At 32.6% G+C, this 18,675-nt stretch overlaps 2 protein-coding genes and 1 pseudogene across 2 annotated transcripts; 1 reads left to right on the top strand and 2 right to left on the bottom strand.

Moving 5' to 3' along the window:
* The first annotated feature begins 396 nt into the window (after positions 1-396).
* Positions 397-1,465, top strand: LOC133668813 (E3 ubiquitin-protein ligase ATL41-like). The gene has a single exon (XM_062088822.1). It carries the CDS (start codon positions 523-525, stop codon positions 1,297-1,299), a length of 777 nt encoding a protein of 258 aa, XP_061944806.1. The 5' UTR covers positions 397-522; the 3' UTR covers positions 1,300-1,465.
* Positions 1,466-8,178: 6,713 nt separating this feature from the next.
* On the bottom strand, positions 8,179-10,268 carry LOC133706336 (PLASMODESMATA CALLOSE-BINDING PROTEIN 5-like). Its single transcript, XM_062131843.1, has 3 exons — positions 9,573-10,268; positions 9,273-9,300; positions 8,179-8,721 (listed from the first exon to the last, which is right to left on the bottom strand). The coding sequence occupies exons 1-3, from the start codon at positions 9,910-9,912 to the stop codon at positions 8,562-8,564; spliced, it is 528 nt and encodes a 175-aa protein (XP_061987827.1). The 5' UTR covers positions 9,913-10,268; the 3' UTR covers positions 8,179-8,561.
* Positions 10,269-11,977: 1,709 nt separating this feature from the next.
* LOC133706334 (3-ketoacyl-CoA synthase 19-like) lies at positions 11,978-13,606 on the bottom strand (annotated as a pseudogene).
* Between the last annotated feature and the right edge of the window lie 5,069 nt (positions 13,607-18,675).

Raw genomic sequence — 18,675 nt, 5'->3', positions numbered from 1 at the left:
TTAGATAAAATATAATATCTACTTGAAGTCTTTGAAGAATTCATATAGATCCCAACCCGGCTCGTTTTGCTTGAGAACTATGTTAATCTACAGAAATATTAAAAAGTATTTGTTCATCAATTTTCTTTTGAGTCCTTCAATTTATCTCTTGAATTAACCACTTCAAGACCTTATTTAATCTATACCATTTTTCCTAAACATCATTATCTCCACGTAATCTTCAGATAAATTAATCAAGAAAAAAAATTCATAGCCCAGAAGGCAAAAGCAAGAAAAATTAAGAAAGAAGAAAACTTGGAAGTCAACATTCAACAATCAAAGTCAAATCCCTTGAAATTGTCTTTGTACATATATCTTCTGTATGTTTTGGAAATTTCCTAGGAAACCCAATTGTCCACGCAATATTCAACAAAGAAAATCAATGAATATGAAATTATCACCATAAAATATTGCTATCCTAATACAAAATCGCAAACACATAATCCTCCCTCTCTATTCTACCAAAGACACAAGGAGCTAGCCATGGGAGATAATCAGGTTCCTGATCCTACCGTTCCTATCTGGCGCCCCTACCAACCCAGTTCACGCGACAATGGCCTCCCAGGCTTTAATCATAATACTAATTATGATTTAAACAGCAAGATTATGCTCACTGCAATTCTATCATTATCCTTTGTTGTTGTGCTTGTTATAGTTCTTCATATTTATGCAAGATGTGCTCTAAGGCGTCATCAAGCCCGTCGCCGCGCTGTCATGAATAGCCTAGGGCTAACTAATGCTAATGTCAACTCCGGGGAGCCACCCAAGAGGGGGCTTGATCCGACAGTCATAGCCTCACTCCCCATATTTGTTTACCAGCAAACTGAAGGCCAAGCTGAGGATGATTTGATAGAGTGTGCTGTTTGCTTAAGCATGCTTGAGGATCAAGAAATGGCTAGGATTTTACCGAATTGTAAGCACAAATTTCATGCTGAGTGCATCGATAAATGGTTAAGCTCCCATTCTACCTGTCCTATTTGTCGGACCGAGGCTGAGCCAATGATCCAGCCCGAGCCACGTGAAGGTCCGGCTGGTGGTACTGCACACACAGCTCCAATGTTGGAGCCTATGAATTCTACATCGGTATGTGATGAGGGCACATCATCATCGGTTGGTGGAAATCAACCATCTCCAAAAGTCGTCGGTTCGGGTTCACGGTTGAGCTCGTTTCGAAGGATGCTTAGTCGTGAACGATCATCAAGGAGAATCCAACCTGAGGTTCAAGATCAAGAGGGTTTTCAAGATTTAGAGAGACAATGATTTTAGGTAATATATAGAATGCGTTTATTTTATATACATATCCAATTCCAGCTGGTTTACATTTTTTGGGTGAAAAATTTGATGTTTTTCTGATTAAAATCGGTACATAATACAGATGATGATATCAAATTTCATATGTATTTAATTTCCTTGGCTCCCATCTCTAGATTTATGAGGTGAAGATCATGCATATGTGCAGAAATGTTACCCGTGACTTTTTTTTATGTTTCAGAAATTTTATTTTTTTAAAATGATAATCGAGCGCAATATTATTAATGAAAGCTAAAAATAAGAGTTTAGTAGTTTTTGAGAAATAAAAGAATATGACTAAAATTAAAGTAAAGATTCCAAGAGTTAAAGGTTTAATTGGGAAGTATTGTATTATTGATTTAATTAATGTTAAATTATTTAGATATGCACACCAAGAAACAATACTCAACCAAGTCTCGTTACTAGAATTAATAGTTTTAGTGACGGAAATTTTTGTTGGTATTTATATTAGTAGTTTGTCGGTATATATGTTACCGATGAACTCATGGAAGGAAACATTCTATTAGAAAAATTGTTGTCAGTAATTTATGAACTCTCAGTGAGTCTGTAGGTAATAAATATACCAATGGATTCACAGACGAAAAAAATACATCAAAAAAACTTACATGCTTTATTTCGTTAGTATATCTATCGGTAAATATAATATATCAACGACATAATATCATCTGTAATTTTATTGGTGCGTTAACAATAGTAATAACATTTGCAGTAATTATTTTCCAACTCTCTTGAATATATCAAAGGAGTTGTCCCGTTGATAACCTCATTAGTAATATTTTAAAAAAATATGTTAAAAAAAGTATAAAAATAATTAAAATCAAATAAATTAGTATAAAAATCAAATATTTATTACAAAATTAAATATTTATATGTTCAAATATAATAAAACTAAAATAGAGACGATGTTGTATCGAAGGAGGAGGAAGATGTTGGTCCTCGTTAGGACCATGGAGCCAATTAGGGGGTTCACATGAACTACCCATATGTGATCTCATCTTCATTACCAATCGGTAGAGAATCAGCAATAAGTCGTTCATATTTATCATTAAGATGGGTTGTTTGATCTTGTACTCGTTGGTCTAACATCGCCGCAAACTTCAGAGTTAGAATACTCAGAATCGATTGCGAACATTCAATGGTCAAAGCACTATAGGTCGTTCGCAAGTTCTCAGTCGTAGTGTTAGAGAGCCCGTACATCCAATTTCTATTGAGTTCACCATACGATCCTGCCTTTAATCACAAATCTAGATCGGTATTCAGATGGGTTGAAGGATCGTCCTCGTGCCTATCCTTCAATTGGGTGTTATATGTATCTTAAAAAGTAAAAAAATAAATTCATCAAATTCAAGGAAATAATAACTTAAGAAAAAAATGATTGAAAACCAATATACCACAAAGTGTTGAGCTCAGTTATCAACGAATTAAAAAATTAAACAATTTCTATTTTTTTATATAAAAAAAACTCAGTAGCATCTATGCAACAACCAATAATTTAGTGTGATTTGTGTAACCATCCTATTATGGTTCATCAGAATCTTTCAAAAGATCAAAAATCATGGCCGCGTCTACATTAGGTTTTTTATCTATGAATAGACATTGACCAGCATGACCATGATTCATTCTCATCGCATTCATAACCATATTCCTATAAGGATTACTATTGTCATCTACAACTCCATACACGTTGCTAGAAATAGAAGTTGACCTAACCATCATTTCTATTATGGTATTGTGAGGAACATATGGTTTTCCATATGCATACCAACACGGGTATTTCTCCATGAGTCTTTTTTGTAAAAAATGTCTTATTATAACATCTTGATCGAGAAACTTTTCTCGGATTATACAGTGCATAATTGATAAAACCTTGAACCCTATTACAATAATTAATCATCCGCGACTCTTGGAGTGAATCCTTATACATCTATGAACGATCATCCATTACTTATATCAAACTTATATAAAAAATAATAATGACAACATGTATTAATTAACTACATTAACTAAATAATTTGCAAAAATATTGATTTAGATCAAATTTATTCAATCTATTTTAATAGTACTCTTAATTGATTATCAATTATTTGCATAAATTCAAATTTCTATATATTTACTAAAATTTCAACTCGGCAATAAAATTGATAAAATATAAAATGGAACCGTTAAATAAAACATTATATATTTCATCACAAAACACCTAAGTCAAAAATTCAACATAAGTTTCATCAGTTTACAAATAAATACAATTTTACAAAATCTAAAACAAACCCTAACTTCTACGAATCTTAAATTCATACAACAAATTTGTATGAGAAAAAACTATCAAATAAGTAAACACCCAAACAAAAAACATATACTACAAAAAATATGCAAAAAAAAACATTTTAAAATTGAGTTCAAATAAAAAAAAAAGAGTAGATTTGCTTACTTAAAGTGGAGAATCCTTAATAAAATTTAAATCAAAACACGGATGCTGATAAACTGAGTATTGTGGTGACCATATTTGTTGTGGGAGGTTGAATTGTGTTAAGAATGGGGAGAGGATGGCTGTTTGTTGCAAAAAAAAATGCACAAGGAAGAAGGAGAAATGGGGGAAGGGGGAGGAGAGTCGAACCTATATCGGTCATTATGTCAGTAAAAATGCTACGTCACCGTATGATTTACCTTTTTCAATTTCATTGTAAGACCCTCTGTCATTCCCTCAATATATACCGAAGTTATTTTTTTTTTCGGTGTTTACCGATAGATACAGTGATAAAAAATTATATCGGTGAAGGTCATCACAATATACTAACAAATTTTTCCGCCAGTGTTTCCATTTGTATTTTTCAATTTTCTAGTAATGTCTTATATGAGTTTATTTATTTTACGTTTCAAAAGTGTTTTTGAAAAATAATTGAATTTTTATTTTATTTTTTGCTTCAAATTTGTGTGTTTTCTAATCGTTTTGATATGGTGATGTCAAAAATAATTTTTTAAAAAATATATTTTAATATATTTTCAAATAAAAAACAATTTAAAAAACAACCTTTACCACAATAACAAATGAGCTTATAGTATTAAACATTTATTTATACAGTCTACTGTTGTGGACTCTTGATGTTTGGTAACCTAAGATAATTGGCGCAGGTGATAATGTAGAGGTATATTAGGTGCCTGCCATGTGAACCAACCTCTCAAGTCTCAATGAACAATATATTTAGCAGCCACGATGGACTCAAGATTTTGATTCTTTTATATTGATGTCCATAAACAAATACTATTAAGGAGTTAAACCCAATGCTGCATTAATGCTGATCTCTTCAAATTTCTTGTTCCAAAATTGTAGTCACACCGATGGTAAACTAAACGATTAATTAAAAATGGAAGCTGTTCTCTGTTATACCCACTCCCGTGTGGGTCTGGATCATTAGGGAAATGTTCGAAATTAAAAATATATCAATTTAATTTTTTAAAAAATTATATGTATTTTTAAAACATAATTTTAAATACAACAAATTATTAGCATAAAGGGTGTTAATTCTAAAAACAAAAGATTGGAAGAAATTTGACCCCTTTTTTTATAATCTGGGGTGTTCAGGTTAGCTTACGCACACCACGACTAATCTCCGGGTTCATTGAACACTTTGCAAGCCCAGTGAACAAGTAAAGTATCGCGAGAATAATAGGTATGTATAGAAAGGATTGAACCCGGGTGTAGAAGAAGGGAACAAGTCGCTTCCCCTGCTAGCCAACGACCTCATGTACAATTTGATCCATCTTTGATCTAACGGGTTTGTGGCCAAAACGTTCTTAGCAAGTTAATACTATTTTTGTTTAATTAGTACTGTTTAAACCACACAGAGAAATTAGATGCCATAATCCAACTGCCCTTCTATGAAGGCATTTGGTCAATAAGTTGTGATGAAATAATTGTCAAATTTCCAAGGCATTTTTTTTTAATTTCACACTAGTATTCGATTGATACAACGAATTGTCAAAACTCTGAGGTGTAAACCTACGAAATTTGATTTTAATTTAGGTGGGCGTGGAAGCCTATGAATGACGATTTGTAACTTTATTTCCTTTATATATAGATATGTCAATTCAAAGCAGCTAGCACTTTATTTTATGGATGATCCTGGCGAAGTAGCAATTTGTTGTTTAATTAAAACCTAAACGGAGTACACATGAGGAACCTATCACAGCTCGAGCCCTCCTACTTTGACTTGATTGACATTCATAATCATTTTTCTCAATTCTTAACCTAGCTAGCAAATCAAGGGTGGCGGTGGTTTTGAAGAAATTTGGAGCTCCAAGCGCAACCATCTCCTTTTGTTTAATGAAAATTCTGGACTCCATGGAAACGAAAAAAAGGTAAAACTAGATGACAAAGTCCCAGAAGTCAATGTCTAGGTGGTGGCACTGTACAAATCGTGGAATGTAAGGCCTAGGAGTTTTTGACTTCCGTCGTGAAATCTAGATGATGGAAAGTCAGGTGGCTCTGTTCTTTTGTCAAAGCCGGTGAGGGAAGTTTCCTGGGTCCAGCCATATTGGTTGTTGACGAGAGGGGAGGAAAGATACAACAGCCTTGGCGTTAGATAGAGGGCAGACGCCGTGGGTTGCAAGGGGGGAAAGGAAGAAATACCATAGTCCTAGCAATGTCTCAAGTGACGCTAATAGGGTTTATGAAGGAAAAACAAGCTATTGGATTGATTTCAAACTTTGACGTTAATTATAGGGGGGTGTAATTTTAACTCGTACTTTATCATATATTTTTAACCTAAATTCTCAAGTAATTAGGTGAGGTTTAAGAAATAATTCTATGTTACTTTAAACATAATTTCTCAAGTTAGAATTCTTTGGATTTAAAATTGGTATAGACCTAACCTATTACTTTATGTTTAATTATTAAATTAATTAGAGAATAATGGGGTTAGTTAGGTTTTAGGATTAATCTTATATTATTCTTTAAGATGTATTGATACCAATTATTAAAGATGGCTCATGGCAGTACAACTTTTAAACCTAACTCGATGATCAACCTCATCCAATAATCGGGTCATGGGTTTTGATAGGTAACCGAGTCAATTCCAAATTTTTTTTATAAAGCAAAACAATATCATTTTTCTTTTAAAAAAATAAATAGTTAATGAGCTCTAACCAGGTTTTTTACCGGATCTTATCGAGTCATCAAGTCAACCCTATTCTATTTAAACCCATTCCTGGATCAGCAAGGTTCCAAGTTAACCTGCGGCTAAGCTGTTTTTTTTTCTTTTTCATTATAATTATCAGTCAACTGTTATTGTCCACAAGAATCGATATACCATAATTTCTCAAACAATTTAAAAAAAAATAATATGAATTGAATTTTAATTTGAGTTTGAAAATATTTATATTTAATCATTATATATTAAATAAGATAATTACTTTAAAAACCTTATTCAGTTAGATCGGTTTGAATTAGTGTTCTTCATGTTGAGATTAAATTGCTTCCCTATTAATCATAGCTCGGTTGGTTGATGCCATGGCCAGGTTTTGTCTAAAGTGCCAATTAATTCATGGACCCAAATAATATGTTTAAATGTAAGGGTTTTTGCAATATTGGGCCTTTGGAGACCTGCCCATTCTCATGTGAGCTTTCAAAGTTTAAACAACGACTCCTCACTGTTTTCACATAGTTTTAAACCCGGCCTGTCCCAGTAGGTTGGCTCAGTACCTGATCGATCCGGGACTGAAACCAGACCGGGTTGAAAAAAAAAAAAACTTGGTGTGATCCAGCGACCCGATTGACCCAACAAGATCCGGTCAAAAACTCAGTTGCAACCCGTTGACTTTAATTTTTTACTAAAACGATATTGTTTTGATTAAAAAAATTGACCCGAATGACCCAGTCAAAACCTGAAACCCGGGTCTTAGACCAAACTGGATCTAAAAACTATAGTTTTTCGGATCATTATATTAATTGTGCGGTCGACTGTACACCCACAGCTCTACAGTCAGTCTCCGGCAGTTTAATAATAAATAGTATTTTATATTTGTATACACAGCTTCATATTTCTGTTAATTACATATATTAACTTCATTTCCAGCTTTATATATTAAGTTTGAGACACCATTCATAAAAGTAAATTAATAAATATTATCCTTACAGGAAAATACACACGTCCTCACTGAGGATGTGAGCTATTGCCAATAGATTGAGGTCAGAAAATGGAAAAAAAAAAGTTTTTTTCTTTTCTTTTTTCTTTTGACTTGAGAAAGTTTAAAAGAAAAGGTGGGCTTCCAATAAGCAAATTCGAGGGATCAATTCCGTGTAGAATCCAACCCTCTATTAGGAAGAAGAAAAAATAAAGTTTCTTGAACTTCTTTTATTTTTTATATTTTTTATGAGCTTAAAGATGCCCTCTGGGATTTTGAGATTTGGCCCTTTTGGGATTGCCAAGGAGAATCCAAATTGTAAAGTGATGGGTGTGAAGTACAGCTCTTGTTCAAGAAAATGCCATCTGGGATTTCGAGATCTGGCCCTTTTGGGACTGCCAGGGCGAATCCAAATTGTAAAGTGATGATCTGTGTGAAGGACAGCTCTTGTTCAAGAAAATACACACCAACAGCTGTATTGTTGAAAATGATGCAAAGGGAATCACCATTTCATTATTATACAACGAAGGTTCTCCAAATCTTGAGAAACTTTAAGCTCATTCTAGTTATGGGTTTGCTCTTCTTTAGTTCTTTTAGCTCGGACGTATGGGGCCGGGAAGCTTGTCTAGTGCTTGTCACTCAGCCAAAAAAATAATTGGCAAACACAAGTTCATGGACCCTCGTATGGCAGGATGACAGGTTAAAAAGTAGATCAAAACAAAAGCAAAACACATTAGGAAAAATAGATCAGATACACAAAAAGATTCGGAGAAATTTTCCACTGGTAAAATGAGAACGCGGTGCAGGCAGTATAGACTGCTTTATGGCCGGCCACTCCAAGAATCCCAAAACTGAGCCTTGACATAAATCTAGTAGACTTCAAAAGCAAGAACTTCAATTTACTTGATTTTCTTGATAAGAAAAGCTTCACACAGAGATAATAACAGTAGTGGAAGATGATTCCTGGAACCTACAAAACCCATACTATGCTAAGGATGGATATTAAATGCCCTCAACTTCCCAGCAAAAAAAGCCTTTGTTTTTGCTCCAACTATTTCAGTTCTCGCTTAATCAAACTCAGCAAACTAATGTCATTGAACTAGCCATGTAAATGCAACGAGCAAATAACTGGTGACCAAAGGCAGAAACCATGTGCCAACAACCCTATTGCTGCTGCTCAAATCTGCACTATCTGGTCTCATCTGTATTGTTCCTGCTGACGAAGAAATGCTTCCATTATTCACCGATAAGCTGCATTACAAAATCCACATGTATCAATGTCTGTTCTTATAAAAAAGATTTGAATAAGTAGCAAAATGTTAAACAATATTGTGCATGTTATTTTCAGTCCAACAGTTTTGGCCAGAAATAATCCATTATGCTGCCAAGCAACACGGGTTGTTTAAAACTTTTCTCAGCATATAATCTTGTTTCCCAAGAGACATTACATGTTCTGTATTTCTATTTGATCATCTCAGTAGCAAAATTCAGCTCCATAGAAACAAACAGAACCTAAACATAAAGCGAGTATCTTAGTCTTGTGTTTAAAAGGAGGTTTCCCAAGAAACATTACATTTTCTGTCATTCAATTTGATCATCTCAGTAGAAAAAATCAGTTCCATAGAATACTTTCCATAGAAACAAACAGAACCTGCACATAAAGCAAGTAACTTGGTCTTGTGTTTAAAAGGAGAACTTGACTTCATTAATGCCATTTATAGATTCTATTTCCCCAAAAGCTAAAACAAAACTGTATTCACAAAACAAAATCAAACACTATGCTTCCAGTTTTAGTCCATTACCTGGAAGGAAATTTGCATTTATCAAAACCTGAAACCGAAAAATAAAACATATAATTAACTCATATCCAACTGATTAACATATTAAACACATAATCAACTAAATAGATTCAACATTTCCAAGCTAAAACACATTGATAAACCCATGTTTAATCAAGAATTAGCGATGGAATAACAAAAAGAAAAACTCCAACAACAAATTAATCAAGATTCAAACTTTACAGATCCAAAACCGCAGAAATTAACCAGAAAAGAAAAGCCAAAATTCTATTTAATAAAAAAAGATAAAAAGTAACTAGTTACTTGGATTCAAAGAAGTGAGAGCAGCAGTGTTGCTGAAGTAACAAGCATCATCAGTCAATCCATTCTTCAAGTAATAATCATTAAAAGCCCAAGAAGCTGTTCTCTGAACATCACTAGAATCATAGCACGGCCCTCCTTGTTGTATTGGTCCACAATTAGCCCCACCTGGTCCACATGCCCAATCAATAGATTCTTGCAGTGCCTGATCAGCCGCGTTGTTCTTGGCTACACACCATAGATCCCTTGGTGCTATACCCTTCTGGGCCCTCAAACACTCTGGCATTGACAAAGCCACTAGAAGTGGCAATACACAGAGAAAAAAAGAACAGATTTTAGACATGTTTCTGGGCAGAGAAAATCAGAACTCTCAGTGGATAATTTAAAGGTGGTGATTTTGGAGCATATTTAAAGAGGGGAGTAGAGAGGAAATGAAAGGGAAAAAAGTAACTGTTTCGAAGAGGGAATTAGTGAAGAGGAAAATGAAAGGAGAGGATTAAAGTAACTGCTTTGAAGTGGGAATTCGAAGAGAAAAGAAATGAAAGGAAAGTAACCGTTTTGAGATGGGATTTGGAGGGTTTTTATTCAAGTGGAAGATGGAAATGTGACCGTTGGAGGGTCGAGGAGAGATCCAAGAACCAGACACAGGGAGAGGGAAGGAGGGATGGCGATAGCGAGTGATAAATGATGGGATGTGTTCGTGTCTTGGAATCTTTAATATTATTACAAAAAGCCTCTGGTGACTGCTGTCTTTGGGGATAATCAATTATTAATATATTAATTTTATACCCTTTTCACAATTAAATATATAAACTTTATTTTATTTTTTTAGTATATTGATTTTTTAAAAAAATTCAATTTAAGTATCAATTTTTTTTTTGTTACTTGATCACCTGTCATTTACCCTTGAATTGCTGGTATTACTTAAACTTATATTTTGTAAAAATCGAGTACATGAATGTTAATATTTTTTATTATATTCCATCAAAGTTTTTTATTGTTTCATTCAAGTATTTTTATAATTAACTAGGTTCCTTTAATTAAGTAATTTCTTAATATGATATCTCTATCATGATCTCACCAACTTTTTATTTATATTGCAATCATATGTTATTTGTGTATCTTGTTAGAATAATATATTGCGATCATATGATATCCGAAAATGCTAGCAAGAATTTTGGGTACACTACTATGAAACTTTTTTTCCCTACCCTAAGAAGCTTAAAAAGGAGAAACAAATTACCTTTATATTAAAAAATAATATAAATTATATTTTAAAATTTTATCTAATAATTTAAATTTTTGGATTGAAATTATTTTTTAATAAGGTATTAGAGCCTTGATGATTAAGCGGTCACGAGTTTAAATCTCATCATCTTTATTTATTTGATAAAAATTGTATAAAATAATGTGAATTTATACAAATTCAAGCCCAAAATTTTTTTACTTAAAGGAGTGTGTTAAAAAACAATATAAATCATATTTTAGAACCTCATCTAACAGCTTGCATATACAACAACAAAGGAATTTGATTCATAGTGTGTTTTTTTCTTGAAAATATATTAAAAAATATATTTTTTTATTTGATAAAAAAAATATTTTTGATATCAACATATTAAAATGATTGAAAAATAAAAAAAATAATTTTAAAAAAATAAAATTTAATAAAATAGTTTAAATCCACACCTTACGTTGCCCTTACATTGACGTGGGGTCTTGGTCCTTAAACCTAACTACTTTTTCTCTACTATTAATTAATTAAATTCTAAAGGGTGTAACTCAGTGTCCTAAGTTTATTCATCCCCTTGACTAGTGACCATCAATGTTACAAAACTTCGTATTATTTGGGCACTGTATTAACTTTTGTTTATAAAAATATTTTTAAAATTATTTTTTATCTAAAAAATATTAAACTAATATTATTTTATGGTTTTAACTTGTTAATATAAAAAAATCTTTAAAAATATCATTTTAATTCATTTCCAATTAATAATTAGTTTTTTAAAAATATCATATACCACATTATTAAACATATACATATATATATATATATATGTTAAATAATAAATAATATTAGATAATAAATACTGTTACGAATACTTTGATATGAATATTTAAATTTTTTTATATTAGATGATCGATGGAATCTAAATTCTACCAAGAATATTTTACGCATGAAGGTATACTAATTACAAGGAAGAATTAATAACTCAGTTCATGTAAACTCAAGTACAGATGCAAATGATAATCTGGTATAATAGTTCAAACAGCTTGTTGTAACATTATTACAAGACCAATATGGGCATCATCAGAATTATACCTGAAGTTACTTATATACACACAATTATATGGGACTGAAAGAAAGCTGGTCTTAAGACAAATTGCCTTAATTTAAACACACCAATGCAACAGCATAATTATGCTAATAATTATAACTGGATTTGTAATTATATGCACATCTTGGGCACGTAATCTTCACGCCTGGCAAATCTCATGCTTTCATCATTGATCCAATCGAACTTCTCAGAGAAAGGGTTAGCTAAGGTGTTTGGAGGGTAATGATCTATGCAGTCTTTCCAGACATTTTTATCCTCCGAGTCCTTCATAACCTTCCACACACAATTGTTGCACTTAAAACCTGCCCCAAGGCTGATCATCAGTATCGTTTCACCTTTCTTGAGCATTTTCTTGGCCTCCATGTAACATAGAACATACCACAGGCCACCGGATGATGTGTTTGCAAACCGATAAAGTGCCATTCTAGCTGGTTCAAGATCATGATCGTTGAGTGCTAAACTCTTACCAACCTCATCTATAATTGCCCGTCCACCAGGGTGCACACAAAAGTGGTCGATTCCAGACTTGAGATTCAAACCAGGTCCTGCAATACCCTTAGGAGTTGACCTCTTCGTTATTTTATTTCGATAATAGCTTATTTTATAGCGGAGCATTTCTGACAGTGGTAAAACTTTAGGAAGAAGAACTCGGAGGTTCATGGTTAAAGCTTTAGCACCAGCTCTTGGTGGATCTCTAGTGAGGCCAAAGCCTTTGTTGCCAAGGTCATCATCTTCTACTTGGATACAGCTGCTGTATGCTTCGTGATCAGAGCCGATCGATATGTGTGCGTACAGCACAAGTCAATTCCATGAGGGCTTTTTCCTTCAAATTAAGCTCTATTATTTGTTAGGAGCATGGAGCAGCCCCCAGTACGAAATAGAATGTTGGAGAGCATCATGGACTTCTCTTGCCAGAATACCAATTTGGACCTATGGATTCTGTGCTCACAACAATTGCAAATGAATTCCTGTATGTCTTGAACAATTGCTTGACTAAATCAACCGCTACCACACTTGCACTGCAACCCATTCCAGAGAGATTGAATGCCTTGATGTCCTTCCTCATCTTGTAACGGTTTATTACTCGAGCCGTTAGAGAGGGAGCTGGGGAGAACAGAGAGACTGAAGCGACAATAATGTCAATCTCTGATGGAGAAACTCCTGTCTTAGCAAAGAGCTTGTCAAGAGTATCAAAAATGATATCATCCATCTCCGAAAGTGCATCCATAAGAGTTGCAGATTCCTCTCTTCCTTCTATGACATTCCTCGGGCAATAAGTTTCTTCTCCAATGCCAGAACTAACCATAGTTTTTAAAAGAAACCTGTATTCTTCTATTCCCAGGCTATCGTTTCGTAAAACAATTCTAATTAGCACAAGATCCAGTACCAAGCTTTCGGTCCTCAGCGGCTTTACGGCACTGATAGCTTAGCATATAACAACGTTGGTCTCTCTTCTGGTATGCCAACTTACAAAGCTTGGAGATAGCATAGAATAATAGTAGCAGACAGAATGCCAAGAACAACTCCATAACAAAAAAGAAAAGGCTATGGATTGCGTTTCAAGAGATACAAAGATTTTCTTCAATTTTTCAAGATAATATCTACTTAGAAATCTCAAAATAGTTGAGACATTATACATAAACGTGAGTGTAGAACAATTAATGTTCAAACCCGGACTGACGATAGAGAAGAGAGCATCCATGGCTGAGCTAAGGAATGGAGAGGCACCAGTAGCTGAAGATAGATGGATAAGATAACATTAACTACATTTGGCATCTTCTTTGCTCATAAGTCATGTCCCCACCACCACACATAGTAAATTTACTAACTATTTGATTCACACTCAGCAGAGTTGGATAAATATTTTTTAAAAAAAAAGAAAAAAAAAACAGATAGAATTTGACTGCGTTTTATACATGTTTTTATATATATAAAAAATCTCAACTGTAAATTTAAAAATTTATACTTGCATTTAATTGAATAAATTAAAAAATATTTGTGCAACCAAAACAAATTAAAAGGTATGATTCCTAACCAACCAAAGTTAAACAACCAAATTCATGACTAAATCTTTCAATAATTTTTTAATATTTTCATTTAACTATATTATAAAGAAATACTTGAAAAAATAATCACCAACTAAATATCTAGGTGTTTGTTTGAGATCACAATAAACCTACACATATTAAATCGAAATAAATTATGTTACCCAATTTAAAATAAATAAAATATTAAAAAATAAAATAAAAAATCAATAAAGATCCAATTATAAAGAATTAAATTAAAAAATAATAAATAAATAAAATGAAGAAAAAAAGACCAAGATGATGCATGCATGGGCTAGTGACAACCCATGTGCCTAGGCCTTTTTAACCCTTTTTTTTCCCTTTTTATGGGGCATCATCCACCACTATATTTTTTTTTTGTCGGTGTGACGTGGTACCTGTTCTATCCAAATTCCAATTATCAGAATTCACCAAAAAGTTACGGCATGAATGTTTTATGCCTAAAAAATTCATTTTCAAGCATTTTGTTTTACCCAAAATCACCCTAGAGGTCTAATAAAGCAGTTCATTCCTCTAAATAACTCAAAAATGATCTAAAAATAAAAAATCAACCTGAAATTCAAAAAACCTTCCAAAATCAAATTTGACTTTTCAAGCAATTTTAAGGTGAAATAACATCCTAGTGAAACTCTTCTCATTAATTGAAACTCATGGACACCAATATCGACCATTTTAGTAGTAAAAAAAGTTGTCAATCGATATTTTCTCTTTTTATAACTAGAATCTGATGACTTTCTATCTCTTACCTCAAGTCAATGACCAAAAAATACGAGAAATGAAATTTTGAACCAAAAGTGAACTTTGAGATAATTAAAAGGATGGAAAATAGATATGTTGGAAACTAAAGGGATTAAAGTAAATTTTTTTAGTCAATTTCAAAAGGATTACCTATTTTCTATGTGTTTTTCAGATTGGTCCTCTATTTTTCAATTCTACCATTCTTTAATAAAATAAAAGCACTTTGTCATCAATGCAATTGATGAGAAACAAAGTTTGATAACCAAAAAAAAATCAATGTGGGAGTCAACTGTAAATTGTGAGGGGAGTTATAATGGCATGGGGAACAATAATTTCTCTACATCTTCTAGTGTTTGTTTTAATAAGATGTGGATTTTCCAAACCAAAGTTATTAAATTAGGTTAGGTTCATGACTCAGATTTTTTTAAGAAAGAAATTAAACTAGATTTAATCAAGTTTGAGGTTGACCTATCGAGTTGACCAAGTAACACCAGATCAACTCTCATTTAATTTAATTTAAAACTTGATCCAGGTTAACGCTAGGTTGATAAATCATTAGATTGGTCTATCAAGTTGGGTCAAGACAAGTTTAATAACACTACTTCAAACAAAGGATTATAGTAAAGTCAATTTAGATACTGTAGCAAAAGAAATCATTATATAGCTCTCTATATCTATCCAACCATCTATTATAATAAAAAGAGGAAATTATCTATAATTTAATTGATTTTACACTTTTTTATCTTGTTTTGAAAAATTATACTTTATATCTTAGATTAATACAAATTTTCAAATTAAATGAAAAGACCAAACAACCTTTACATATAATATATTAAAAACTCAAACATATCATATAGATAAAAGATTTTATTCTCTAGACACAATTTTTCTTTTTAAAATATCATTTTCTTTCTCTTTTCATAATAATCTAACTGAAATCAAAATATAGTGTTTCTAATTGATTTTTCTTGCTAGTGGAATCTCTTTTTTTTTTTCTTGAAAAGCAATTAGCTATGTGTTTTCAAAAAACCTTGAAAAAACCTCAAATTAAAGCTTAGGAAGAACCTTAATTTTTTAATCTTTGTCGATTTATTGGTTAAAGGAAATTGATTCCAAGCAAAACACTTAAATACTCATTCTTCGAGAAAATTCAAACATTTTTGTGGAAAATATTTCAATCATCTCTTTTAATTCTTCGTAAATCAACCTCTTATTCATTACTTCAAGAGAAATTCAAACATCTAGTTATGGTGAGTTAATTTCTCGCTTGTAATTGTTGTTCGTTCATTTTGTTTCAAAGGAGAAATGGGTTTTTAGCAAGCAATGGGTATAAATACTCATATTTCGAAGGTGCTAGTTTAGGGCATCTTTATTCGCTGGACTTGGGTCGCTTGGTAGTGGGCGTGGGCGTGGGCGTGCACCTAGTTTATTTGGAGTTCGGTGGCTGTGGAGTTCAGTGAAGGCGGTGGCAAGTCCGACTAGATTGTGGGTTCGGTGAAGTTGTGGGTTTATCAAACCGTTAAAAAATATATATATAAAAAATTAATTTTAAATAAAAAAATTAATTTTTTTTAAAAGTACCGTTTTTGAAAAAAGAAAAAACATGCACGAATTGGACGACGAGCATAACATCAAATTAATGTATCCTGAATGTTAAGAAAAGCCACAATTTTCAAATTCCAGCAGTGTGTGTCGTACAAGAATTACTCGTTCTATATTCTAAAGAGAGATCTCTCTATCTCTTCTCTGTAAGGACACTGGCCCTTCTGTCAACGAGACCTTAAGCTTCCTTCTTTAGAAGGGCAGTGGCGCACTCCATTTTACACTTGATATCTGATTCTTCTGTCTTAAATTCCTACCAACGACTTCTCTCTTTGTACTTTGATGAATCCAGCCACTCGACGGGGGAGGAGGACCAAGCGTTGGTTCTTAAGGATTTGGAGCCTTCTTGTCTTTTTCTAGAGTGTTGTTGGGGTTGGTTGGTCTGTCAAGTGGAGGTAATAAGTGGCTTGGATGACTCTGGTTTAGAAATAGCCTAAACCAACGCCTTTAGTTCTGTATTCCTATCTCAAAATAATGAATTGAGTTCGTATAGGCATTTTGGACGCTGCTATTGAAATAGCCTTTCTGGCTATATTTTCTGCTACCCCGCCCATTTCATAAATCATTCTACCTGGTTTAACGACAGCTATCCAATATCCGGGAGATCCCTTCCCCGAACCCATACGTGTTTCCGAGGGTCTTAGGGTAACTGGTTTGTCGGGAAAGATACGTACCTATATTTTTCCACCGCGGCGTACATTTCATGTCATTGCCCGACACCCTGCTTCTATTTGTCTAGACGTCATCCAAGCGGGTTCAAGTGCCTGAAGAGCATATTTACCGAAACAAATACGATTGCCTCAAGAAGATATTCCTTTCATTCTTCCTCTATGTTGTTTACGGAATCTAGTTCTTTTAGGGTTATAGTTGATGGTTGTTTCGCAATTCCATCTCTATTGCAGAACCGGACATGAGAGTTTCTTCTCATCCAGCTCCCGCTGTGGTCAGAACGAATCTAGATTTCAGTAATATTTATTTTTGTATTTAAAAAATATTTTTTAAAAAAAAATTAAAAATTATTTTTTAAAAAAATTAATATTTTTTAATATTTTTAGATTATTTTAATGCATTATTATTAAAAATAATTTTTTAAAAATAAAAAACTATTATTTTGATACATTTCTGAATAAAAACAACTACAATCACATATACAAATACACTCTTCAATTCTTGGAGGGAGGCTAGAGTCTAACATTTTAATTTCTGGTGAACCATTTTCACATGACTGTTTCAAAAATGTAAGAATGAGGGGATTTGGAATTTTTAAACTTGGGGGAATATGGTGGTGTATGGAGGAAGATGGGTTACCTCTTACCTGCCCTCGGTGTCATGCCACTTTTGAGACCTCTTTGTTGTGCCGTTAGTAACTATGGTCGTTAAGCGGTTGCATGACAAGGGTCCGGCGAGGTCATAAGCTTCCCGTCCCGGGAGAGACCAAATTGGCTGTAGGTGACTGCTTTAGAAGGGCTATGAACGTAGAGGGTTGATCGTCGTCAAGATCTAACCTGAGTATATTGCAAATATCCGATTGCCTATATCAGACTCTGCCAAGATTGTCAAGGGATCAATGACTCGAAATGGTCCACGTGTTCCTTTTTTTTTCTTTTTCCAAAAATAAAAAACTTTCAAATTGATTTTACATGATTCGGATACAATTGGTCAATTTGATCTTGTCAATTATATTTACTAAATTGATAAAAAAAAATTTTATTTAACTTCAAACTTATTCTGAGAATCATAAGTCTTTTTTTATCAATATATTTGCCCGAAAATATTTAACTTTTGTTTGTTTTTATAGTTGAAAAATATTTTTATCTAAAATTAATTTTTTAATATATTTAAACGATTTGATTTATATACTATCAATGTTAAAAATAAATTTTAAAAATTAAAAAAAATAATTATAAATGATTGCTTTAGAAGGACAATAATAATAAAAGGTTGATCCTCATCAAGATCTAACATGATTTTACATGATTTGGATAGAATTGATCAATCTGATCTTGTCAATTATGTTTCACTAAATTGAATTATTCTTTTATTTAACTTGAAACTTATTCCAAGTAATCTTAAGTTTTTTTTTCATAACCAACAATATTTAGTTTTTGTTTCTTTTTATATTTGAAAAGTATTTTTATAAAAATTTAAAAATATTTTTATTTAAAATTAATTTTTTTGATTTTTTTATATCATTTTGATATGTTAATGTTAAAAATATTATTTTAATATATTAAAAAAAAACTGATATCAGAATCATAAACGTATATAATTGATATACCTTAGAGCAACTTAATCAAAAGTGTAACTAGTTCCCTTCTGGGCTACCCACACTTGTGATTGTGGTCTTGGCCTCTTGATGAAAAT

This window comes from Populus nigra, chromosome 11 (genome assembly GCF_951802175.1).
Source record: "Populus nigra chromosome 11, ddPopNigr1.1, whole genome shotgun sequence".
Lineage (NCBI taxonomy): Eukaryota > Viridiplantae > Streptophyta > Magnoliopsida > Malpighiales > Salicaceae > Populus > Populus nigra.
This window is presented reverse-complemented; position numbering and strand designations above follow the sequence as displayed.